The 26,374-nt window shown below is 47.1% G+C and overlaps 2 protein-coding genes across 19 annotated transcripts in view; one reads left to right on the top strand and one right to left on the bottom strand.

Moving 5' to 3' along the window:
• Positions 1 to 263: 263 nt before the first annotated feature.
• The window catches only part of LOC139037357 (PEST proteolytic signal-containing nuclear protein-like), a 34,383-nt gene continuing 8,272 nt past the window's right edge, over positions 264 to 26,374 (bottom strand). Inside the window, exons 3-5 of the mRNA XM_070473758.1 lie at positions 23,080 to 23,272; positions 22,708 to 22,830; positions 264 to 1,286 (exon numbers count right to left, since the gene is read on the bottom strand). Coding sequence (XP_070329859.1) covers positions 771 to 1,286; positions 22,708 to 22,830; positions 23,080 to 23,272 — 832 coding nt within the window. The 3' untranslated portion in view covers positions 264 to 770. The remainder of the gene's footprint in view (positions 1,287 to 22,707; positions 22,831 to 23,079; positions 23,273 to 26,374) is intronic.
• The window catches only part of NFASC (neurofascin), a 195,377-nt gene continuing 192,094 nt past the window's right edge, over positions 23,092 to 26,374 (top strand). For 10 of the 18 annotated variants that reach the window (XM_070474614.1, XM_070474620.1, XM_070474617.1 and 7 more), the window contains exon 1: positions 23,092 to 23,244. The gene's annotated coding sequence lies outside the window, so the exon portion shown is untranslated. The remainder of the gene's footprint in view (positions 23,245 to 26,374) is intronic. The other 8 variants (XM_070474630.1, XM_070474629.1, XM_070474628.1 and 5 more) reach the window with 2 other exon arrangements.

Here is a 26,374-nt window from a genome sequence, read left to right as displayed (position 1 = left end):
TGGTGGAAATGCTTACAGGAACTAGTTAATAACAAAAATCAAGAGAAGCACATTCAAAATACTGATTTACGTTGGTAGCAAATGGTTGTTCTTTGAAGACTAATGAAGGTAGACAAAACCCTTTAAAGTGAAGTGGGCTATTTTAAATACTCAACAGTTTATGTAAAATTTTAAAATGTTCTTTCTAAAGAGCTAAGCATCTGTATCCACTGATAGCAATGCAATAACTAGTTAATGATGATTTGAAACTAAACAAATGCCCATTAGGGAAGAAAAAAAGCTGTATTTTATCTAATTTACTTTCTCAGTCAATAGTCCAGTAACATTTTCCTCCCAATACAATACTCCCTTCTCTATAAGGCTGTTCCTGGGAGCCAGACAAGTTTAGGTTAATAAGGGAGTTAAGTTAGAGAATAACGGCCTACAGTTTAAATAGACAACTTTTTGCTTCCCTCCTAATGTGCTAGTAGTTGTGTCTAAAAAAATATGCAATTCTTAGAAAGGTACCATTTCTGATTTTTTTAGTATCTGTAAACTTTGGAAACTAATCACATGAAACTACAAAATTAGTAAATGTCTCGAAATCTGTATATAAAACATAAATTACTTCTAATTTCAAATTCTCATTTATTAGTGTACCACTCAATATTTTAAAAAAGAAAAAGAAAAAAAAGGTGGCTCCAAAGATAGTCTTATACCATCCCTTAAAAAAGGAAACTGTTCCTTTTAACTTTACACCCACCCCACACCCCAATTTCAAAACACATCATTTAATTGTCTTGGTCATGGACATTTCCAAGGTGAGATTTTATATTTCGCTCCCATAGCTTCTGGTTATCAGAAAACCAATGCTTTCCTTTATTGAAGGAATTCGGTCCTGCTGATGTTGGTGTATCCCTTCCAATATTCTTCATCCTCATCTTTGCTTCTGGAGGCATTTCCTCTGGTTCACTATCTTCATCTTCATTAAAAGCTGCTGCTACTGAAAGGGTTTTTGGAGCAAGAGTTGGAACCGGTTCTTTAGGCTTACTTGAGCCAAGTTTGATGAATATGGCTGAGGCTTTCTTTGTCGTCTGACTACCTATGGCAAATCCAAACTTGGAGATCTTTGTAGGCTTTGTTGGGAGGTCTGCAGTTTCATCTTCCACTGATCGCTTCTCAGCGCTGCGACTGGAATTTTCCCCTCCATTACTGGAAGAAACAGTCTTCGTTTTCACAGGTTTTTCTGCTTCTTCTTCAGGTCCTATGGTGGCTCCAGCTCGCTGCGGCTTCTTAGGCTTCTCCTTCTATGCTATATTTCTAAAGAGGGTTTCCCTGTAGTTCAGATGGTAAAGAATCTGCCTGCAATGCAGGAGACCCAGGTTTGATCCCTGGGTCAGGAAGATCCCTTGGAGAAGGGAATGGCAACCCACTCCAGTATTCTTGCCTGGAGAATCCCATGGACAGAGGCTACAGTTCATGGGGTTGCAAAGAGTTGGACTTGAATGAGCAGCTAACACTACTACTATACACCTTAAACTTATATAGTACTTCATGTCAATCATAGCTCTGTATAACTGGAAGAACAATTTTTTAAAAATATATGAAAATTTTAACCTATTCAAAAAGTTCTCTGAATAGAATTTTTTTCATAGCAACAACTAATTTAACCTGAAGTCACTTGGTAGGCAAACCTTACCTGAACCATTGCAAGGCAATGAATTACAGCTTTATTCATCTGGCTAGGTGTGAATATTCAAACATTTCACTGCAGAAGTATCAATGTGTTTGGTTTACAGACTGTTGCCCCAGATGTCACTGGGGTTGATACATAGGTATGGTTTTGCACCAAATTATCTTCCTAAAATCTGAACAATTTTGAATTCTAAAATACATCTGGCCTATTTTCCCAAAAGCACCTGGGAAAGCATTACATTCTGTTTTTCAAGCCTTCTTGAAATTTTCTTTTTCTTTGCTAGTGATAAAAGAAAATACTCCTTTTCTAAGGAAACTGGGAGCAAAGGAAACAGAGACACATTTTTGACTTCTATCTGTAGGGAGTCTCTGTGCTCTTTCTGAAAAATGTCCTTTCCTGAAGTGTGCAGGAAAGACATCATTGGTCATAAGCAGGCTTCCTAAAGGAAGCAAGGGAAATGAAGCCTGGAGAGAGGAAGTGATTTGCTGGAGGCTGAGACCACGTGGCGTCTCCACTGGGCGAGTTCAGGGCAAGTTGTTCACAGGCTCTCTAGAAGTCGTTGCTAATAAACCGTTATGTCCGAATCACAGGCTTAGTTCCAAAGCTGAACTTGTGGTTGGGAAGAGGCTCAGAAGCTAGAAAGAGAGCATGATGAACAAAAATGGAGCCCTCTGACGTGGAATCCAGGGTCAGTGCCGGGAGCTTCTGTGGGCCTCAACCTCGTGAGGGAAAGAAACTGCTGTTGGGGGACGTGTGGAAAAGTGAGAATGGGACAGAAAGGCTTGGCACTCAGGGTCCGTTTGGAGTTTGAATCAGGGAATAAACTGGGATTGTGGTTTTAGAGATCCCCAGGACCATCTGCAGGGTCAATGATTTGCCAGATGGACTGGCAGAACTCAGAAAAGTTGTCCTACGATGTTTATATTTTGTTACTGTGAAAGGAAACATTAAAACCAGCAGAGGAAAGAGACACACAGGGAGGGCCCAGGAGAGACCTGGAGCAAATTTGCAGTTGTCCTCTCCCAGTGGAGACATGTAGACAGCACTTATTTCCCAGCAATATTTGGTGATGGAGGAAGTTTTCACATAATCATTCAAGCTTGGACATGATTTAACTAGAACTTAGGCTAACCAAAATAGCCTGCTTATGACCTGTCAAACATGCACTGTTCATCTGCTTTAAGAAAATAATTTTGCATTTTGAAATTAAAATGGAATAACTGTGGTTCAGGCATCCAAACTTGAGCTGGGTGGCCACTGTGGATGTGGTTTCAGACACGTGGTTTCTGCACTACTCAGAACTTGAATTTTCTGGACTGTGTTAGTCTCAAGGACACCACCAGCCATTCTTAAAATAATTATCTGCTAGCTGCCAGTTGCAACCTTATGATCTCAAGGTCCCCACTTGTTACTAAGCAACCATTTTGGACCCCAACCAATCCTTTCTTAACAAACACCCTTACTTCTTCATAGTTCCAGTCCTAATTCTTGACAAACAATTTATGCAATTTTTGTGGGTTTTGTCTTTACAAACCTCTCCCATTTTGTAGTGTGGCAGAACACAATACAAGTACTTATTGAATCTGTGTCTCCCAGACTATAGTCCTGAGTAGAGCTCAAATAAAACTCCTTCCTATCCCTATTGCAGATTTTTTTAAATGTTTTAAAAATGCTTTTATTTCTAATAAAAATGTTTGCAATGTTTCCAGATTTTAAAATGTTTCTGTCAGCAGTAGCAACATGTACAGACTGTTGCCAGCCAGAGACACTCACCTGAGCTTACTGGGGCTGACACACAGGTTTGGCTGACTGCCTACATGACTGGGGCATATCTAGTAAGTCACTGTCTTACTTCAGCCACCGCTGTCAAGGCTGGTCACACCAGATCACAGATTATGTCATGATGCTCTGAAATCTTCCCAGCCAAGTGTGGTTCACTGCTCTGCAATAGAAATTCAAAGAGCCATAGCCTGTCTGACCCACACAGAAGCTGGAGCTCTCATATTTGTATCTCAGTGGTTTCATTCAGAGACTTTATGGGGAATTCTGGCTTCACAAGGGCCATGAATGCCAAACCTCTGGAATCCCTCCTAGACCAAAAGGATTTAGAGAGATACAAGCACACAATGAGAGAAATGCAAATTAAAACAACAGTGAGCTACCACTATATACCTACTAGAATGGCCAAACTCTGGAGCACTGGCACCAAATCACTGAACATCAAATGCTGGTGAGGATGTGGAGTAATGGGAACACTCATTCACTGCTGGTGAGAATGCAAAAAAAAAAAAGTAGAGCCACTTTGGGTTTTTTTTTTTTAATTATATTCATATACATTCCATAATATAAAAGTAAACAACAACAACAGTGGGAAAAAAAAAACTTGTGTAATTCAAAGGATCGCTAACACTCAGATGAAAGTTGCTCACCACGAGGGCTATTGGCAGTTCCCTTAAATCCCTCTTCTTGCCTAGAAAATCCTATGGACAGAGGAGCTTTGTGCAGGCTACTGTCCATGGGGTCGCAGAGTCGGGCACGACTGAATGACTTCCCTTTCCCCTTTTTCCCTTTCCTTAAATCCCTCTAAAGCAGGGCCCAGTGGGCTGCATTTTGACACACTGAGGGGCTTTGCTTGGCTGTGTACAATAGTCTATTTAAAGAAATAGAAGCTCAAGGCCTTGGTGGGGGCAGAGCTGTACACATTCTCATTTGTGAGATATCTACTTTCCTTATCATCTCATCCCAGCCACTCTCCAATGGGTGGGATGAAGCATAGGAGCTAGGGAGCCAGCTGGGTCTGAATTCTGACTGCGTGACTTGCTTGCTAGCTTTGGGGCTTTGGTAGGTCAGCTAACTACTCTGTGTGAAATGAGGCTTCTGATAAATCTAACAGAAGAACCACTTTGGAAGACAATTTGGTGGTTTCATACAAGATCAAACATGCTCATCATATGATCCAGTAATTGGGCTTTTTGGTATTTACTCAAAGAAGTTGAAAATGTATGTCCACATGAAAACTTGCACAGGGATGTTACAGCAGTCTCTCCCACAGTTGCCAAAAGCAACCAAGATGTGTTTCAGTAGGTGAACAGATAAGCTGTGGTCCACCCAGACAGGGCAATATCATCCAGCACTAAAAAGAAATGAGCTATCAAGCCATGATGAGTCTTGGAGGCAACTCAACTACACATCACCATGTGAAATAAGTCAACCTCCAAAAGCCACTTACTATATGATTCCAACTATATGACATTCTGGAAAAAGCAAAATTATGGAGACAGTAAACGGATGGTTACCAGGAGTTAGGTAAGGAACGGAATGAATAATCAGAGCACAGAGGAAGCTTTACAGAGTGGAAACACTCTGTAGGATATTATAATGATGAATATATGTCATCCATACATTTGTTCAAATCCAGTAGAACGTACAACACCAAGAGTGAACCCTAAGGTAAACTACAGGACTTTGAATGATAACAGTGTATCAACATCCTTTCATCATTTGTAACAAATGTACCACACTGGTGAGCTACAGGATACTAAGACATCTCTGCACTCTATTTCCAACCTAAAACTTCTCTTAAAAGGAACAGTCTTATCCTTCCCTAGAGGTACTGTGGATAAGAGTCTGCCTGCCAAAAAAAAAAAAAAAAAAGAGTCTGCCTGCCAGTGCAGGGGACACCAGCTTGATACCTGATCTGGGAAGGCCCCACACACCGTGGAGCAACAAAATCCCTGTGCCCCAACTAGCGAAGCCCATGCACCTAGAGCGTGCTCTGCATCTCGAGAAAGCCCGCACGCAGCCACAAAGACCCAGGAACCAAAGTAAATAAGTAAATAACTAAGTCTGATTAAAAAATAAAGTCAATTTTTAAAAAATGGAATTGGGGGCAAGGGCCATATTCACTCACTCGTGCTTTTATGATTTCCTCGCCTTCCTCTGCAGGCATCTTCTTAAATGGGTATAACACACAGGAGTGCTCTCCTCCCTTCTCATTTTAACATAATCTTCTCCTCTCCTTTTCACCAAGGTGAGTCAGCATGGCCGCAGGTTCTCCTTTCACTGTGATCATTCCAGGGGTTCTGCACTCCTTTTCCCTCTCCTGTGGTTGCCCCCGCAGGTCCCGGCACGCGCAGATCGAACGCCCTCGGTGGGGCAGGTTCTCCAGGGCAGACACAGCCCAGATGGAGACTCCAGCAGGGGCCCCCGCCTGCTCCCTCTCAAATCTCTAATGCTCTGGAAAATGGAAAGTCAACTTTATGAATACCCACATGCATTCCCCAGGATTAGGGTCTGTCCTCATCCCTCTCCTCAAGACATCCTCACCCCTCCTTCATGTGTCCCCCATTTTATTCCCCATCAAGCAGAATAAATAGAGACCAGAGGATGGAAAGGCTTCTCCACCAACTACCCCAAGGTCATAGTACAATGACCTAGCGCCTCCAGCCCCAACATGCACCCCAAGGAAAAGAAGTTCACCAAAGCTGGAAACCTAAAGCTTTAGCTTAAACAGTCATCAGATATGGCTTTCTACTTTAAAACACATCTGCTTGAAGGCATCTGGTTTTGGTTAAAGGCACAGACCCTGGAGCCTTAGCACAGGGGTTTGAATCTTGCTCTTCAGTTTACTAGATGGGAGACCTCAGGCAAGGAGCTTCACCTCTGTTTTCAGCTTGATTTCCTCATGGCTTTGGTGTAATGAATCAGTGTGTTTAACAGATATCAAGTTCTCTCACGAGGGACAGTCACACAGTAAGCACTGTCTGGGTTAGCTATTACTGTTGCTGCTGTTTCTCCATCACTAAGTCCAACTCTTTGGGACCCCATAGGCTACACACAAGGCTCCTCTATCCTCCACTATCTCCCAGAGCTTGCTCAGCTCATGTCCATTGAGTCGGTGATGCTATCTAACCATTTCATCCTCTGCCACCCTCTTCTCCTTTTGCCTTCAATCTTTCCCAACATCAGGGTCTTTTCCAATGAGTCAGCTCTTTGCATTAGATGGCCAAAGTACTGGAGCTTCAGCTTCAGCATCAGTCCTTCCAATGAATATTCAGGGTTGGTTTTCTTTAGGATTGATTTGTTTGTTCTCCTTGCTGCTCAGCGGACTCTCAAGTCTTCTCTAGCACCACAATTTGAAAGCGTAAAGTTTTTGGCTTCTTTATAGACCAACTCTCACATCTGCACATGACTATGGGAAAAACTATAGCTTTGACTTTACAAACCTTTGTCAGCAAAGTGATGCTTCTGTGTTTTAACACAGTCTAAGTTTCTCATAGCTTTCCTTCCAAGGAACAATCATCTTTTAATTTCACCGTTCACCATTATTATTTTAATATAAAAAATGTATTCAATTACTAGCTAGAATATTAAACTTCCACCACCCTACCTCTGTCCTCATCAAGTCTGAGCAAAACTGATAATCTCTGAAGATATGTTATGTTCTAGAACCCTTGATACTGCACTAGTGATCCATGTTTTAAAGGATCCAAGTAGGAAAAAGTTGACTGCAAACCAACTCCAGCCAAAATCCTTGTAGCTGGCTAGTGCCAAATGGACCCGTTGCTTCCTGCAGGGAGACTAAAACCACTGTGCCTGGCATCAGAGCCCCAGTCAACCTTACTGAACCGTGGGTTTCCATCGCACTATCTTACTATTGAGCACCCTCCGGGTAAATGTGACTTGTCTGATTATTAAAGGAGCCTTCCCCCAAGCCAGTATTTTGAAACATTTTTATACTTTAGGACAGTAAAACTATTGCTCAGGTGGAAAAAGTGCTATTTTTTGTTTTAATTTTTGTTTTATATTGGACTATGGTTAATTTACAGTGCTGTGTTAGTTTCAGGTATACAACAAAGGGATTCCACTATACATATACATGTAGCTATTCTTTTTTAAATTGTTTTCCCATTTAGGTAACTGCAAAGCAGTGAGAGGCATTCCCTGTGCTACACAATAAGTCCTTGTTGGTTATCTATTTCGCTTACTTATTTAATTTTATGTTTAAACTTTTAGCTGCCCTGGATCTTCGCTGTGGTGCACGGTCTCTGCCACAGTGTGCAGGCTTCTCCAGTTGTGGTCTGTGGGCTCCAGAGAGCGTGGCCTCTGTAGTTGTGGCATGTGGGCTTATTCACCCTGTGGCATATGGGATCTTAGCTTCTGGACCAGGGATCGAACCCGCATCCCTTACATTGGAAGGCAGATTCTTAACCACTGGACCACCAGGGAAGTCCCCTGACTATCTATTTTAAATATAACAGTATGAGTATGTGAATCCCAAACTCCCAATTTACCCGTCCCCCAAACTTTCCCCTTTGGTATTCATAAGATTGTTTTCTATGTCTGTGAGTCTGTTTCTGTTTTGTAAATAAGTTCATTTGTATCAATTTTTTTAGATTCTGCATATAAGCAATATGATATGATATTTGTCTTTCTCTGTCTGATTTACTTCACTTAGACTAATAATCTCCAGGTCCATCCATGTTGTTACGAATGGCATTAGTTCATTCTTTTTAATGGCTGAGTAATATTCCAGTGTATATATGTAGCCCATCTTCACTCATTCATCTATCGGTGGACATTCAAGTTGCTTCCATGTCTTGGCTGTTGTAAATACTGCTGCAGTGAATCATGCAGGGCATGTATCATCTCAAACCATGGTTTTCTCCAATTATATGCCCAGGAGTGGGATTGCTGGATCACATGGTAACCCTATTTTTAATATTTTAAGGAACCTCCATACTGTTCTCCATAGTGGCTGTACCAGTTTACATCCCCAAGAACAGGGTAGGAGGGTTCTGTAAAGGGGTTATTTTGCATGCAGGCCCCTTCTCAGGCAGTTTTAGCAAACACAGAGAGTTGAGGACCTAGAAATCAATATAATTAAAACTACTCTTGTGCGCATACTTCTTGGAAAGTCCCTGGCTACCCACAAAGACAGATCTACCCCATTGTGAAGACTGATGTTACAGAGCACATGTATTGAAAGTGTTTGGCACTTACTATATTTAAATTTATTTGTTCTGGAGGAGAAACAACAGAAGCAAAAGCACGGAGACAAGCAAGCTTGAGGAACAGAAGACAGCCTGCTCTGGCTGAAGTCAGGGATGTAAACAAAGAGAATCCCAAGAAACGAGGCTGGAAACGAAGGTTGGAGTGTGAGCACCAGGGCTTGAACGCCGTGCTAAAGTGGTTGGGCTTCAGCTTTACTCGACAGTCACTGAAGAGTCTTGAGTAGAAGCAGCAACTGTGGGATGATGGCAAGAACACTTTCTGGGAATCAGAAGACCAGGGTACAGATTGTGCCTTTGTCACCATGCAACTTCAAGGAAGTCCTTCTGAGGTTTTGTGTCCTTGGTCAAGGTTCCCAGAAGCAAAGCCTCAGACAGACTGTGCCCATGACTTCTGGGGGAATGTGGGAAGTTGCCAAGCCAGACTGTGTCTCAGGTAAAGGCCTTGGCCTCATCCCCAGGTCCTGGGGGTGTAACTCTGGCACAATCCTCCCCGGGCAAGGGGTCAGGCTTTGCACCACGCATGAGTTATCACCGGCCTGCAGGCCACCGGGGGTGGGGTGGGGGCACCCAGTCAGCCCACGCAGCTCCACAGGGCGCAGGGGACGGGCACTGCAGCTGGGAGCCCTGGGCGCTCAGGCAGCTGTGAGGTGTCCTCAGCAGCCAGTTTCTACTTCTTTCACACGGGCCTAGTATGCCGACGCCACTGAAGGTTTCATGGGAGCCATGAACCAGAAATTCTGGGCTAGGAAGTCGCAACAGCAGGGACAGAACCATGTGACTGCATGGCTTCAGGCTGTGTCAGTCTATGAGAGCTCCCAGCTAAATTTTCAAGAACCTTGCCATCAAGTTGTAAAACATGATCGTTGTTGTTGTTGTTTAGTCACTAAATCATGTTCAGCTCTTTGCCACCCCGTGGACTGTAACCTGCCAGGCTGCTCTGTCTATAGGATTTCCCAAACAAGAATAGTGGAGTGGGTTACCATATCCTTCTCCAGGGGATCTCTCCTACCCAGGGACCAAACTTTCGACTTCTACATTAGCAGGCAGATTCTGTACCACTGAGCCACCAGGGTCGCCCCAACACAGTCATTACTTAAAATTAAGTTACAGAAGCTCACAATTAGATAATTATATTGAAGACAAAAATAATAAGTAATGCAAGACATCACTTCTAATTATTCTACTACACTTCACTGTTCTCTGTGATGGTGAGGTTGTTCACGTTTGTTGTACTGGTGTGGAGATATAATATCATCCCGAGATACTTAGTGTGTTTTCTTCCCACCTTCACATTCAGTGACCTCACCACGGTGCCTTGAAATTAACTGTGGTGGCATTAACAAATTGAAAGATAAAAACCATATGATTATTTCAATAGATGCAGGAAAAGCCTTTCACAAAATTCAACATCCATTTGTGATAAAAACTCTCCAGAAAGCAGGAATAGAAGGAACATACCTCAACATAATGAAAGCTATATATGACAAACCCACAGCAAACATTATCCTCAATGGTGAAAAACTGAAAGCATTTCCCCTAAAATCAGGAACAAGACAAGGGTGCCCACTCTCGCCACTACTATTAAACATAGTTTTGGAAGTTTTGGCCACAGCAATCAGAGCAGAAAAAGAAATAAAAGGAATCCAGATAGGAAAAGAAGAAGTGAAACTCTCACTGTTTGCAGATGACATGATCCTCTACATAGAAAACCCTAAAGACTCTACCAGAAAATTACTAGAGCTAATCAATGCATATAGTAAAGTCGCAGGACATAAAATTAACACACAGAAATCCCTTGCATTCCTATACATTAACAATGAGAAAACAGAAAGAGAAATTAAGGAAACAATATCATTCACCATTGCAACAAAAAGAATAAAATACTTAGGAGTATATCTACCCAAAGAAACAAAAGACCTATACATAGAAAACTATAAAACACTGATGAAAGAAATCAAAGAGGACACAAACAGATGGAGAAATATACCGTGTTCATGGATTGGAAGAATCAGTATTGTGAAAATGAGTATACTACCCAAAGCAATCTATAGATTCAATGCAATCCCTATCAAGTTACCAACGGTATTCTTCACAGAGCTAGAACAAATAATTTCACAATTTGTATGAAAATACAAAAAAACCTAAAATAGCCAAAGCAATCTTGAGAAAGAAGAATGGAACTGGAGGAATCAACCTGCCTGACTTCAGACTATGCTACAAAGCCACAGTCATCAAGACAGCATGGTACTGGCACAAAGACAGAAATATAGATCAATGGAACAAAATAGAAAGCCTAGAGATGAATCCACATACCTTTGGACACCTTATCTTCGACAAAGGAGGCAAGAATATACAATGCAAAAAAGACAACCTCTTTAACAAGTGGTGCTGGGAAAACTGGTCAACCACTTGTAAAAGAATGAAACTAGAACACTTTCTAAGACCATACACAAAAATAAACTCAAAGTGGATTAAAGATCTAAATGTAAGACCAGAAACTCTAAAACTCCTAGAGGAGAACATAGGCAAAACACTCTCCGACATAAATCACAGCAAGATCCTCTATGACCCACCTCCCAGAATATTGGAAATAAAAGCAAAAATAAACAGATGGAACCTAATAAAACTTAAAAGCTTTTGCACAACAAAGGAAACTATAAGCAAGGTGAAAAGACAGCCTTCAGAATGGGAGAAAATAATAGCAAATGAAGAAACAGACAAAGGATTAATCTCAAAAATATACAAGCAACTCCGGCAGCTCAATTCCAGAAAAATAAATGACCCAATCAAAAAATGGGCTGAAGATCTAAACAGACATTTCTCCAAAGAAGACATACAGATGGCTAACAAATACATGAAAAGATGCTCAACGTCGCTCATTATCAGAGAAATGCAAATCAAAACCTCAATGAGGTACCATTACACACCAGTCAGAATGGCTACTATTCAAAAGTCTACAAGCAATAAATGCTGAAGAGGGTGTGGAGAAAAGGGAACCCTCTTACTCTGTTGGTGGGAATGCAAACTAGTACAGCCGCTATGGATAACAGTGTGGAGAGTCCTTAAAAAACTGGAAATAGAACTGCCATATGACCCAGCATCCCACTCCTGGGCATACACACCGAGGAAACCAGATCTGAAAGAGACACGTTCACCCCAATGTTCATCGCAGCACTGTTTATAATAGCCAGGACATGGAAGCAACCTAGATGCCCATCAGCAGATGAATGGATAAGAAAGCCGTGGTACATAGACACTATGGAATATTACTCAGCCATTAAAAAGAATACATTTGAATCAGTTCTAATGAGATGGATAAAACTGGAGCCCATTATACAGAGTGAAGTAAGCCAGAAAGATAAACACCAATACAGTATACTAGTACATATATATGGAATTAAAAAAGACGGTAACAATAACCCTATATGCAAGACAGAAAAAGAGACACAGATGTATAGAACAGACTTTTGGACTCTATGGGAGAAGGTGAGGGTGGGATGATCTGAGAGGACAGCATCAAAACATGTATATTATCTAGTGTGACACAGATCAACAGTCCAGGTTGGATGCATGAGACAAGTGTTCAGGGCTGGTGCACTGGGAAGACCCAGAGGGATAAGATGGGGAGGGAGGTGGGAGGGCGGTTCAGGATGGGGAATACATGTAAATCCATGGCTGATTCATGTCAATGTTTGGCAAAAACCACTACAATATTGTAAAGTAATTAGCCTCCAACTAATAAAAATAATTGGAAATTAAAAAAAGAAATTAACTGTGGTGGGAGAATTTACACCATAGGAATCAGAAAACGCTACACATCAGGGCTTCTCTTTTTCCCCGGTGAACCTATTGTCAAATATTTACCAGCACATCTGTGCTTCAGACAGACTCATTCCCACCCTAACACACAAAAATATGTGTGTTACACAATGGCCAAGTGGCTGCCCGAGGAAGGTTCTCCCTGGGCAAGGGGATGGGCAGCTGAGAAGCTTTTGTTTGTTCTTGAATTTATTACTGCTGGGTGTTAGTGAGGGAAGAAACGGTATCTGGGGTTCTTCTCCCCCTCTGGGCCCCCTCAGTTCAGTTCAGTCATTCAGTCGTGTCCCACTCTGCGACCCCAAGAACCACAGCACGCCAGGCCTCCCTGTCCATCACCAACTCCCAGAGTTTACTCAAACTCATGTCCATCGAGTCGGTGATGCCATCCAGCCATCTCATCCTCCGCTGTCCCCTTCTCCTCCTGCCCCCAATCCCTCCCAGCATCAGGGTCTTTTTCAGTGAGTCAGTTCTTCACATCAAAGAACCAAACAACAAAGTGCCAAAGTATTGGAGCTTCAGCTTCAGCATCAGTCCTTCCAATGAACACCCAGGACTGATCTCTTTAGGAAGGACTGGTTGGGTCTCCTTATAGGATCTCCCTGGTCATGTACCTGATCTCTATGAGTTCATGGCTCCTGAAAATTTCTCATGCGCTTTGAACCCAATTATGGCTAGTCACCCATTCATTTCAAATGCTCTCCTCTGTCTGAGAGGGTAGGTACCCCTTATTCCAGCCTCGGCTTCAACAAGGGAGTGAGTGATGGGGACTCATGCTGACGCAGGCGCTCCTCAGGAGGAACACGGCATTTCCCCACCTCCTGACATTCAAAGCCGAAAGACTTAGGCCATCTGAAGCCCCGAGAGAGAGCAAGATGTAATTATTAAGGTGGCTTTATTTACAAAAGAATTATTATTTATTAGAGAAGTTATTTTTGTAAATAGACTCTTAGAGGACCCTTAACAGGAATTCTGCACACAAAATTATAAAACTGTGACGAACCTTGGGTTTAAGGTTTAGCACACACCAGCCCATCTGCCCAGACAGATCAGTACTGTCCTGGGTCCACCCACCCAGAGGAGGTGGGAGGCAAGGGGGCCATCCATCCAGGCCTGAGTCTACAGACACGACAATGTACTGAGGCTTATTTAGAACAGAAACCTCCTCCTACTGTCTCCCAGGGGTTCTGTGCTAATAAACCGGCACTAACAAGATAAACGAACAGGGGTGGCCAGCCCATAGGCCAGGTTCTCAGCTGCCACCTCCTGGCTCCCAGCTCATGCTGATCCTGGCCGTCAGCAGGAGTTGTGCTGAGGGACAGTGGGTGGGAGAGGACAGAACAGAGAAGCCTGGGTTCTGGGCTGCAGAGTGCAGGTGCAGCCCGGAGGGTCCGGTCCAGTGCAGAAGGAGGCGTCCTGAGCCATGTAGACTTCTGGGTCCTTTAGCAGAGTGCGATCAGAGTCTGCAGAAGATGGGAAGGAACTGTAGGATACAGGGATGGACAACCAAGAAACATGGACAGACAAAAAATTTTGCACATTTGCTATGTGCAAGAGGTAGCATCAGAAAGGTAATTTGGAGGTTGAAAGGTTGCAAAGGGTAAGACATTTCCATGGTTTATGGAAAACAACAAGAAAGACAGTTGGAAATCTTAAAATCTTGCCTGGAATATCAGTGGCTACCATGTTAGAAATCTTTTGTGGTTGCTACATGTGCTTGCTATATATACATATAAGTCTATATATATATATATGTGTATATATATATATATATATATATATATATATAAAAGTCCAAAGTGCGGGTGAGAGAGAGAGCGCGCTATATTTCCATAGCCAGCATGTTTATTTCTGTCAAATATGTTTACTTCTCCAAGAAATAATTCTAGCAAAGTAACATTTCATACATAAGACGGGAAGCAGACGGTTTTCAGGCTATGAAGACAGCCACATCTATTTACATTTCTTTCGTTTGGTCTGCTCATTATTTATGTATTTGGCAATACCTAGACCTAACGTGTTTACTTCGGTTAGCCTGCATTTATTTATCAACAGGGCATTCTTTAAATGTTCTCATGCCTGCCTTAGACCATAAATGTCTGTGATTCCTTGACCAGCAGCTTGCACAGCGCCACCTACCGGGAGGTACTTCACTCGCGGAAGCCTGCTCCGAACAACTGCGCAACTCCAGGTGCCACCAGCGCTGTTCAGTAGAACTTTCTTTAATGACAGAAATGTTCTTCAGTCTTGGCTGAAATGTGGCTACTGTGACTGAACTGAATTTGTGGTTCTAACTGGTTTAATTTTTTAAGAATTAATTTACTTCTGTGCTGAGTCTCCGTGGCTGCGTGTGGGCTTTCTCTCGGTGCGGGGAGCAGGGCGGGGGCTACGCTCTGGCCGAGGTGTGTGGGCTTCTCACTGCGGTGGCTCCTGTTGCGGGGCGCAGGCTCTCGGGGGCGCAGGCTCTCGGGGGCGCAGGCTCTCGGGCACGCAGGCTTCAGCAGTCGTGGCCCTCGGGACGGTTGCCCTGTGGTGGGTGGGATCTCCCCAGACCAGGGACAGAGCCCAGGTCCCCTGCATTGGCAGGCGGATCCTTAGCCACTGGACCACCAGGGAATTCCGGTTAGTTAGAGTAAACTTAAATAGCCACTGTGGCTCGTGGCTGCCATCACTGGGCAGTGTGGTCTATATTCACGGCAGCTCTGCGTTTACGCTTACACTTACTCAACTGTTGAACAAATATTTATGGAGCTTCGGCTACGAGCAGCACGCTGTGTTTGACTCTGTGGATGCACAGAGAAACTTCCCTACTGTCAGGAAACTTCCAGTCTAGTTAGGGAGCCATGTCCGTAAAGAAACATGGTATCACAAGCCCTGAAGACAGCGTTTGACACGCGCACTGCTGCCCAGATGAAGGCCGAGGGAGAGGGGCCGGGTCTGCCCCAGGGAAAGATTGTTTCCCACCAGAGAGATGGTTAAGCAGGGTCTTAAAGCAGGAGTCTACCGCCAAAATAAAGTGAGAGGGAGGTTTCGGGAAGAGGAATGGTTTAATACACTTTAACCATTTGATTGTGGTGATATGGATGCTCTTGTGGTTCGCAGTGCCTGACCCCTCTCAGGGCTATTTGTACAAATGGATTTACAAGGCAGCTGCAGAAGAAAAAGCTCTTTCGGCAAGGATTTTCTAAATGCCAGGACTCCCTGCTGGGAAGGGATCTTGTTCATTCCTGTTTGGGGACAGGATTATGCCTAGAAAATTTGTCCTTATAGGCCTCTGGAAAACCAAGCTTTCATATGTTTAGAGAAAAGGAGTTTGAAGCTGGGCTGTCTTCTTGCTGGCTGGCTGGCTGGAGGAGAGAGGAAAATGTAAACAGGTGTGGGCTTTTCACTGCAGTGGAGAACAGCTCCAAACAACCTATGTTCTCCAGCACATTTATGCAGGTGAAATTTGCCCCAAATGATCATAGCAGGCAGCCTTTAAAGAGGGAAATATGCTTTGTATACAAACATGAACTGGAGCGGCTGCAACTGTTGCTCACAGATCAGGGACAAGGCTACAGCCTCACCTCCTCTCTGCCTGCCTCCTTGTTCCCTGCCGAGGGTGCAAGACTGATTCCACACCTTGCGGAGGGTTCCACATCTTGGAGTTGAGAACATGAACATTGTGTGTGCTTTTCAAGTGACCTCAGGGCCTCAGCTCTCCTGCCCTCAGCAGTGGACTTTAAAAAAAAAAAAATTCCAAAGCAGGAAGTGAGAAAGCAGGTAGAGAGGTGCTCTCCAGCCTGGAACTAGACTGGACCTTTCCTTTGGGGGCTGAGAGTAGGCAGTAAAGAATGTGCCAGATGAGAGGGCAATACGGGGCTCGCGGTTGTGTCCCCAAGCTGGGGAAGCATCAGGGCGCAGTCTCGGTTTTCTCCCTCCTTCCCTTAAATCTACATACAAATCAAGGCTTAAACTCCCAGCCTGGCTTAGGGGACTTTCCTGGTGGCTCGGACAGTAAAGCATCTGCCTACAATGCAGGCGACCCGGGTTCAATCCCTGGGTCAGGAAGATCTCCTGGAGAAGGAAACGGCAACCCACTCTGGTATTCTTGCCTGGAAAATCCCATGGATGGAGGAGCCTGGTGGGCTATACAGTTCATGGGGTTGCAAAGAGTCGGACAAGACTGAGCAATTTCACTTCACTTCACTTCGCTTCTGGCTTAGGGAGCTAGGAAATGCTGAGGGAGAGGCAAGAGGAGGTGAAGGTTTCCATTTCCAGCTTCTTAGGCGACCTATGGAAAATGGGGCTCCCTGGTGACGTCTTCCATTGACTTTCTCTGTGCCTGCCCGCCCCCCCGCCCCTGCATTGTGAGGGGCACAGGCTCTTGGATCTTTCTAAAATCTTTAGGACTCCGTCTGAGCATGTGACTCAGTTCGCTTGGCCTCATCCTCACCCACCTCCCTGCCCTTTAGTGTGGCCATGGCTCTGTTCCCCTTGCTCATCCACAGGAAGCTAGAATGTCTATCAATGCTGGTCACAGTGGGGGACGTGGGGAGGGGGCACACTGGCATCTCTGAGACCTTTGCGGGACTCCAGATTCCACCACTTAACCATCTCCAGAGTTGGGGAGCAGTCCCCAAAACCACCTGCACTTTGTCACCAATTGCGAGCTTGGGCACATCCCCCAAGACCACCCTCAGGTCCAATAATTTGCTGGGAGGATTCACAGAACTCACTGGAAGCTAGTATACGGATGGTTATGCTCTATCACAGCGAAAGGACTCAGAGTAAAGTAGACACAGGAAGAGGCAGCGCCCAGGACAGCTCCACGTGCAGGGCTTCTGGATGTCCTCCCCAGGGGAGACGGGGACAGGGCTAAACCCCAGCAGGGATGTGTGATGGTGCGCTGAGGACAGGCGGCCGGGGAGGCTCACCCGAGCCTCAGTGTGAGGGTCTTTATTGAGGCTCAGTCACTTCCCCGGTGGCTCAGCAGGTAAAGAACGCGCCTGCAATGCAGGAGACCTGGGTTCGATCCCTGGGTCAGGAAGATCCCCTGGAGGAGGGCGTGGCAACTCACTCCAGTATTCTTGCCTGGAGAGTCCCCATGGACAGAGGAGCCTGGCGAGCTGCAGTTCGTGGGCCTTCAGAGTCAGACACGACCGAGCGATTAACCAGCTGCACTTAGACACGGCTGAGCCCCCTGTGGTTGACCTGTTTCCAGCCCTCTGGCGGTCACGCCCCAAACGCCCACCGTAAACCACACTGCCAGCAGAGACTGTCTGGTGAGGCTGAGCCCCTACAAGCAGACAAAGGCCCTCTTGTCATGCAGGACATCGTTGGACATCCCAGGGGTTTAGAGGTGACCTCTCAGGAGCCAAGGGCAAAAGTTAAGCCTGTCTTTGGGCAAGGTTAATCCTTTATCTGGTTACCCAGGTGGCACAGTGGTAAAGAATTATCCTGCCAATGCAGGAGGCACAAGAGATGCAGGTTCAATACCTGGGTTGGGAAGATCTCCTGGGTAGGAAATGGAAACCCACTCCAGTATTCTCACCTGGAGAATCCCATGGAGAGCGGCGCCTGGTGGACTAAGGGGTCTCAGAGTTGGACACAACCGAACATACACACACACACACAACACTTTACCACATCCCATCTGCATGATGCTGCAGTTTGCTAACCTCACTGGGCTTCTGTTTCCTCATCAGTAAACTGAAGACAGTGATGCCAATCTCACTGGGTTTTTGTGAGGACTAAGTGATCTAACATATGGGAAGGGCCTGGTACAAGAAAGGCTTCAACAAAAATCAGGTCCCTCCTGATATCCTCCAAGGGCTCTGTCCTCAAGCTCCTAAATGGACCCAGGGCTTCATTCCTTCTCTCTTCTCCCAACCTCTTACACCAACTGGCTTTTATTTTTCTCCCAGAAAAGAATTATACTCTACATGTTATTATGCTGCTCTTCTTTTAAAAAGATATGTGTGTGTATTATTATTTCTTAAGTTGCTCCATACCTCTCCACAGGGCTTCCCAGGGGGCGCGACTGGTAAAGAATCTGCCTGCCAATGCAGGAGACACAAGTTCAATTCCTGGGTTGAGAAGATCCCCTGGAGGAGGGCATGGCAACCCACTCCAGTATTCTTACCTGGAAGATCCCATGGACAGAGGAGTCTGGCGGGCTACGACCATGGGGTTGAAAAGAGTCGGACACGACTAAAGCAACTTAGCATGCACACATACCTCTCTCCTCACAGATTATACAACCTATTTGACCACTGACCTCTGGATGCGCTACACTGAAAATCCTTGTGCATACACACTTTTGTGATCTGTGCCAGTGTTTCTGCAGGCTAGAGTCTTAGAGGTAGCTTTGAAGGCTACATTAAAGTTTTTGATGGCACTGGCAAATTGCCCTTTATCAAGTTAAACCTCCAGCAAAATGCAGGAACTGTCTGTTGCCCCACACCATCTAGGGGCCCTGCAGAAAAGGGTGTCTGAGGGTATAACGGACGCTGGTGGGGCCCAGCCCTGTCCCTCAGCACTCCTCAGGCCAGTGTCCTGCAAGCACCTGAGAAAGCGCGGAGGCTTTCTTTTGGCCTGAGCCCAGGATAAGGCAGGGCTTGTGCAATTTGGTTGGGAGCCATGAGATGCTAGGGAATGTAAGAATTATTCGTGACTCACCACACAGCATGACAGAGGACACAGGAAGTGGGGCTTCAAGTCTAGGGTCAGCAGAGTGATGCCGGCTGGAGTTTCAGACAGAACCAGAGATACACACTCAGGGAAGAAAAGGATACAGGAAGGCCAGAGAAAGGTCTGGAGAGAAAAAGCAACTGCTTTCTGCCCTTGGCACCGAGTCAGCCTGTTGCTGACACACAGCCTGCGTGAGCCCACGCCAGTCCCTGTCCCGAGTCCGTCACCAGCAGGTGGCGCCCTCCCCCAGTCAGGGGACACCTCGGACAAGGAAGCACCTGCTGCCCTGCGCTCGGGTCCTCTGGCAGTTCTGCACGCCCCTCTGGCCCAGAGTTCGTTTCTTCACACTACAGCTGTGCGACCTGAGTTCCAGTTCAGCTTCCACCACCAAATCACTGTGGTTTTCCATCTCTCTAAGCCTCAGTTTTCTCAGCTGTTTTGAAAAAGGTGAAGGAAAGGAAGAGAAAGCTGGGCAATAGCTAACATGTGCGCAGAGCATTTTAGTTCACAAAGGACTTTTCCTCATTGATGTTCACTTTATCCCTATTTTACAGATGAGAAAAATAAGTCTTAGGTTAACCGATCTGCCCAAATTCACCCTACTGGTCAGCTAGGACTTTCTTGGCAAATCCCGTCCTCCTTCAACATCAGAAGGCTCTAGGAGAGAATCTTCAAAATGATAGAATTAATATAATACTTGAAAGCTCTGAACAAATAGACATAGACAATGATGGAGAGTTTAGAGTTGAATTATAGATAATTACACCAGGGCTTCCCTGGTGGCAACAAAACAAATATGGCAAATATTAAGTCCAGAAAAAAACAAAAAGTTTGCAGGAACTGAAAAGGTCAGTTGTAAATAGGACTTAAGTAATCATAATAAATACTAATTCTGATCTAACCAATGTTGAGATTTGACTAGATTGGGAGGTTAGAGAGGAGAACAGGATGGGTATATGTGAAGAGTGTCTTTCATAGGGTGGAGTCAAGAGATAATGCCTAAACAGAAGCAAACAGCAGCAACAGAGCATCTTATTAGATCAGTTCAGTTCAGGTCAGTCGCTCAGTTGTGTCCGACTCTGTGTGACCCCATGAATCACAGCACGCCAGGCCTCCCTGTCCATCACCAACTCCCAGAGTTTACTCAAACTCATGTCCACTGAGTCGATGATGCCATCCAGCCGTCTCATCCTCTGTCGTTCTCTTCTCCTCCTGCCCCCAATTCCTCCAAGCATCAGGGTCTTTTCAAATGAGTCAGCTCTTTGTATCAGGTGGCCAAAGTATTGGAGTTTCAGCTTCAGCATCAGTCCTTCCAATGATCACCCAGGACTGATCTCCTTTACGCTGGACTGGTTGGATCTCCTTGTAGTCCAAGGGACTCTTAAGAGTCTTCTCCAACACCACAGTTCAAAAGCATAAATTCTTTGGTGCTCAGCTTGCTTTATAGTCTAACTCTCCCATCCATACATGACTACTAGAAAAACCATAGCCTTGACTAAATGGACCTTTGTTGGCAAAGGAATGTCTCTGCTTTTTAATATGCTATCTAGGTTGATCATAACTTTCCTTCCAAGGAGTAAGCGTCTTTTAATTTCATGGCTGCAATCACCATCTGCAGTGACTTTGGAACCCCCCAAAATAAAGTCTCTCACTGTTTCCCCATCTATTTGCCATGAAGTGATGGGACCAGATGCCATGGTCTTAGTTTTCTGAACGGTGAGCTTATTAGATACACAGAAATAAATAGGCAATAACCAAAGATCAAAAGGGTTGAAAGTGATGGCTTCTAGATAGGGGAAAGCATGAGAGAAACATATTTTGTAAGAAATCTTATAGAAAGATTTGGCTCTAATTCAACTACTTGTATAGATTTAATAATATTTTTCAAAAGAAATAAAAGGAAATTGCCCACATTCACCCACATCTGATGTGGTGGAGGTGGGATCTGAATCCCAGCAGGTATCTCTGAGCTAGTGTCATCACCACAGGCACTACCACTTAAAAAGTATCTCCTCTCATCACTGTAAAGAGCCAGGAAATGATCTAAGCAGGAAACCCAGCAGCTGACATCCAACAGATGCTTAGAAAAGGGAAATTATTTTCTTTATTCTATGGAGACAGCCACAGCTGGGCACGTCCAGTGAGAGGGTAAGGGGGTCCTGCCCTGAGTCCAGGCCTCAGGGCCCTTGTGCTTTGAAGCAACTTTCTCTAATTTTTCTAAGTTTCTCCTTAGTGCTAGGGACCAACTGGGGCCAGTAATGCATCTGGATGGGGCTCCCCAGTGTCCAGATTCTCCCCTTCAGAGAAATTTATGGCATTCTACATCACCTGCCAGTGGGGCTGACCAGGCAGCCAAGAAGCTCCTGGCTGCTACAGGGCCATCCCAGGGCCTTGTGGTCAGGCCCCATTCCAGGGGCACGCACTGGTTTGTTCATAGGATTGTGTAAGAGTGGGCTGCCAGAATGATGCTGAGACTAAAAGTTGAATGAAGTCAAATTGTTTGTATAGATAAGGGACCCTGCAAAAGCTTTTGCCCAGGGTTCCTGACCCCTAGAGGCAGCCATGCTTTTAGGTCCTATCCTAATCCTTCCTTTCCCATCATATAGACTTTGCCTAAAAGCTGTAATTATAAGTCTCAAAGCACCTAACTGAAGAGTGAGATACTTTGTTGGGTATTTGGATGATTCATCTATCACTGGCCATCATTCATTCCTTGATCAAGTATCTATTGAGTACCTACTGTGTGCTGGGGCTGGGAACAGCTTGCGGAACCAGACGCACAGGCTGGAGGGGGGACAGAGAGGCGGGGTGCAGCTCAGTGACAGTGACGCGAGGACAGGGGCTGTGTGAGCACAGGGAAGGGGGTGAGTGCGATTTTTTTTGCTTGGCTGTTTTGGCCCTGCCGCATGCTATGTGGGATCTTAGTTTCCCCACCAGGGATCAAATCAGAGACTCTGCATTGGAAGTGGGAAGTCTTAACCACTGGACCACCAGGGAAATTCCCTGAATGATTTTAAATGGGACCTCAGAGGGGGGCTGCCAAGGCAACTGTGGTTTGGGATGAGGGATAGATAGAAGCTTCTTCCAAGTGCTCTTCCCACCTAAGATTATGTGATGCCCCAATCTAGATCTCTCCATGGTTTCAGGTGACAATGAGCTTGTGTCTCAGCCTGCACAGGGCCTCACAGTTCCCAGTTCTGAAGGGATCAACTTTTCATCGTTCAGTTGGGAAAAGAGGCCCATAGAGAAGCATCTCACCACGTCAGAGAGTCAGAGTCAGGAGGAGACTTTGGATGTCTGGCCTCCCAGTCCTGGGCTTCTTCCCCCTTAACTCAAGTCTGGGCAGGGCCTGAGCCCATTGAAGGCAGATGAAATCCCCCGCTTTTAAAAGAAGGCCACTCCACCATCAGCAGGTGTCACAACATTGCTCACGTCCCCAGTTCGGGATTCAACAGCTCTCCAGTAAAGAAAAGCTCCTGAGAGTCTACAAGCCCCCAAGGAGTCCCAGTCTGATGGTGGAGGGGCGTGCACAGGACAAATGCGATAGCCCGGGATAGCCCGCTGGCGTGTTCCCTCCTGCAGGTCTGGCTCGGCGAACGGGAACGGGAGCGGATCACTATTCTCCAACGCCGGTGCGCAAAGAGGCCGGGGGGTCTGTGCGAAGAGAAAGGCGGCGCAGGCCGGGCCCGCAAGCCTCTGGCCCGCGCCCCGCCAGGCCCTGCCCGGTCCCGCCCTGCCCTGTCCGGCCCTCCCCTCCCCTGTCCGGCCCTCCCCCACCCCTTCCCCGGTCCCTCCCCTCCCCCTCCCCGTTCCTCCCCCTCCCTGTCCCTCCCATCCCCTGTCCTCCCCTGCCCCTCCCCATCCCCGGCCCCTGCGCGCGCGGGGAGGCGCGGGGGCGCGCACGCAGGCGGTCGGGGGCGCGCCGGCCGCCGGGGGCGCGCACGGGCCGCGCTCTGCCCTAATGCGGCGGCGGGCGGCGAGCGGCGCTGCGGGGGACGCCGGGCGAGCGGCGGCGCGGGTGGCGGACAGCGCCGACTGCACCCGGGGCCGGAGCCCCTGCCCTTGCAGGTAGGCACGCGCGGACACCGGAGACGGGCTGCGGGTGGAACGGGGTCGTGGAGGCCCGTCCAGCGCCGTCCCCTTGCTCCCGCCCTTCTCTGCCTGTCTCCATCTCTCACCCGGCCCCATCCCCTCCTTCCACGCCCAGACCGACCTCTCTGCGTCGTCACCTGCCCGATCCCCGAGTCTGCACCGGGACCCTGCCCCACCCGGCTCCCCGCCCCAGGCCCCCGCACGCCTTTGCTCCTTGGCCGTCTCCCCTCCTCCTCCCTCCCCTCCGTCTCTTCCCCTGTCCTTCCGTCCCCGCCGCACCCCGAGCTCTCCCCTGACCTGTTTACCTCCGCACCCCACTTTGCGCTACCCCGTTCCTTCTGTTTTCCCTTCGCCGCACCCCCGCCTGTGTCCTGCGCTTACTGCTCCGGCCCCCGGTTCATGCCCCCATCCCTCCGTGTGCGTCTGTCCATCAGCTCCCTCGCAGTTTCTGTCCCCACCGCGTCCCTTCTGCATACCCGGGCCCAGCCCCTTCCCAGCTGCCTCCTGGTGTCCGCCTCCACCGTCTCCAGAACGCTGGCTTCTCCCCCTTGGCTGTTATCTGGCGAGCCTCCCGTCACCTTCCCCACCTGCCCTCCCTGGTGCTGTTTGTAGCAACACAGACTTGTCCGAAACCCTCACCTGCCGCTGGGCCCTCCTTCTCTGCTTGGGGAGGCCCAGGACTCTGAAGGCCCTGGGTACTCTCTGTGGCAGAATCCACTTACACCCCTTTCTGCATGTTTGATCCTATTCATGGCTCCGGGGTGGGGGAGGGCAAAGGATGCGGCCTGTTGTTAGGCCTCTCTTACGTTCCTCTTCAGCCACTGTCTTCCTCTAGCTGTTCAGGTTTGTTTCCTAGATGGATGGGGGTGGGGGTGGGAGGGAGGAGGTGTTAAGCTTAGGAAAACTAGGAAGGAGGAGAGGCAGAACCCAAAGAAATGGCTTCACAGCCTCTTCCTGTCCTTGATCTGAGCCCTGGGATGCAAAGGCCTGGATGAGGAGCCTCTCTGGAGAGCTGGAAAATTTCAGATTTTAGAAAGGATTCTTTCTCAGCCTTCAAGTCAGCACTTTGGCATCGAGAGCTGTCATGAGTGTGGCCCATGGGCTGGGCTGAGTGGGCAGAGTGCTGAATCACCTAGACTCTGGTCCCCATAGCAGTTCCTCTTGCCCTGAGCTGGGTTCTGTTCCTCATTCCTTACTTGGCATTTGGCAGTGGGGCGTGTGTGTGTGTGTGTGTGTGTGTGTGTGTGTGTGTGTATTGGGCAGAGATGCCTCCTTCCTCAGTCCAAAGGAGTGGATGACGATGTCCCTTTTCTGCCTGTCTGTCTCCCTGGCATGAGGGCCCAGTGTGAATTATCTACCCTTGGAACTCAGATGAGCCCTTGCTGGGCCCTAATCACTTCTCTGGCAACGGCAGACCTCAGGGCTTGGAGACCCGGGTGGGCAGGAAGTGGATTTTTCATCTAGAGCTGGAGACCAGCAGCTTCACAACCCGTTGAACTTGAACCATAAGTAAGAGAAGCCCAGGGAAAACGTGTAGAGACCCTCGGGACTGGCCGCGCCAGCTGGAGGAGCAGAGAAAGGAGGAGGGCAGGAGCCTGTCCCCCCCTGGTTTGGGGGTGATTGGATTTGGTGGCTTTGCATTGCAGGAAGATTTAAAGAAGATGGGAGTGGGATCTGCTCTGCATCTAATAATTCTACTTTTTGTCCTGACAGAACTGGCACTTTGGAGGGAGTAGTTTCTTCCTCTCGTGTTTAGCTGAAGGTGTGTGTGTATGCGTGTGTGCGTGTGTTTGTGGAAAGTAAGAGAGAGAGCAAAGAGAATGAATAACACAAATGAGGAAAGAGACTGACTTACGCTTAGCCCAGAAACTGTTTGGCACCATGAACCAGGCAGTGGCAGCCCAATTCCTGCCCTGGGGACCTCAGCTAAAATCCCGTCTTAAATTGGAAGTTGAGAGCAAATTGCTGGTGGATCCTGCCCCTTCTCCACAAGGCTCCCTCACTTTAGAAATGAGTGGACTCCTTCAGCTTATGAGCAGTGTCTCTGAATGGGCGGATCCAGGCAGGGCCCAGCAAGGGGCTGGGGGTTGAGTGCGCCGCTGGGGGACAGGCTGTCCTCTGCTTTGTCAGTCTTCCATGTCCCTCCCCTCATGAGTGGGGTGGGGTGGTAGCTTCCCCTGGCATCAGCATTCCCAGGGCTCCCAGCTTTTCGTGCTCCAGGGAGGAGGTATCACCTGGAGCCATCTTTGAGAGCTGATTGGATTAAGTTACTGATGTTGAAATGCTTGCTTGGGGTTAAGTGGGGGATTCTGATAATTGTGTATATATCTCCCAGTTCTGTGCAGTGAATCTCATCTCTCATCCCTTGTTTGATATCACAGAGGCTATGGCAGGGGTAAATTGAGGCACACAGAATGGGAAGCCAGCTCCCTGCAGAGCCAGAGCAAGACCTGGCTAGCTCCCCATGGGCTGAGACAGGCTGGGCTTACCAGGTCAGGCTGTATCGTTCAGGGGTACATTGAGGAGGTGGCCGGTGTCTGGGGGTTGGGTTCTTGCTTTGGATATCTGATGGTGGAGGCACAGAAGATGGTCCTGTTTCTGCGGTGACTGAGAGACAGGATTCCAAGGCTCCTGTTACTTTGTTGTTGGAATGTGTTCCCTCCCTCTGGTGCCCCTCTTCTCTAAGACCATCCAAGAGCTGGGGTGTGAGGATCGTCACTCAGTCTTTAGAGAAAGAGTTTCTTAGGAAACTAGAAAGAGAGAGGCAGAGAAGCTCAGTCTTCAGCCTGTTTGTCTTGGGAGAAGGGGAGGGAAGGAAGTAAGGGGAATTTAAGGCTAGTTACATACTTACTCATTCAACAAATGGTGGTTAAATCCTACACTGTGCTAGGTGCTGGGATCAGAGATGGAAAGGAAAACAGGGTCTCTCAGAGCTGCCAGTGTGATGGAAAAGAGCAACGAGTGATCAGACAGATAACACAGGTGAGCTTGAGTGAGGACATGGGCCAGGGCTGATGAACGTCTTTCCCTCCTGTGGCATCGGCCCCCTCCGCCGCAGCCAGGAGGAGGCCTGGGTTGGTGTTGTCAGGATGGGGCCCAGGGCTGA

The sequence above is a fragment of the Odocoileus virginianus genome, chromosome 11 (genome assembly GCF_023699985.2).
Source record: "Odocoileus virginianus isolate 20LAN1187 ecotype Illinois chromosome 11, Ovbor_1.2, whole genome shotgun sequence".
In the NCBI taxonomy this organism is placed as follows: domain Eukaryota; kingdom Metazoa; phylum Chordata; class Mammalia; order Artiodactyla; family Cervidae; genus Odocoileus; species Odocoileus virginianus.
Note: the sequence above shows the minus strand (reverse complement) of the source record. Positions and strands in the feature narration are given on the sequence as shown.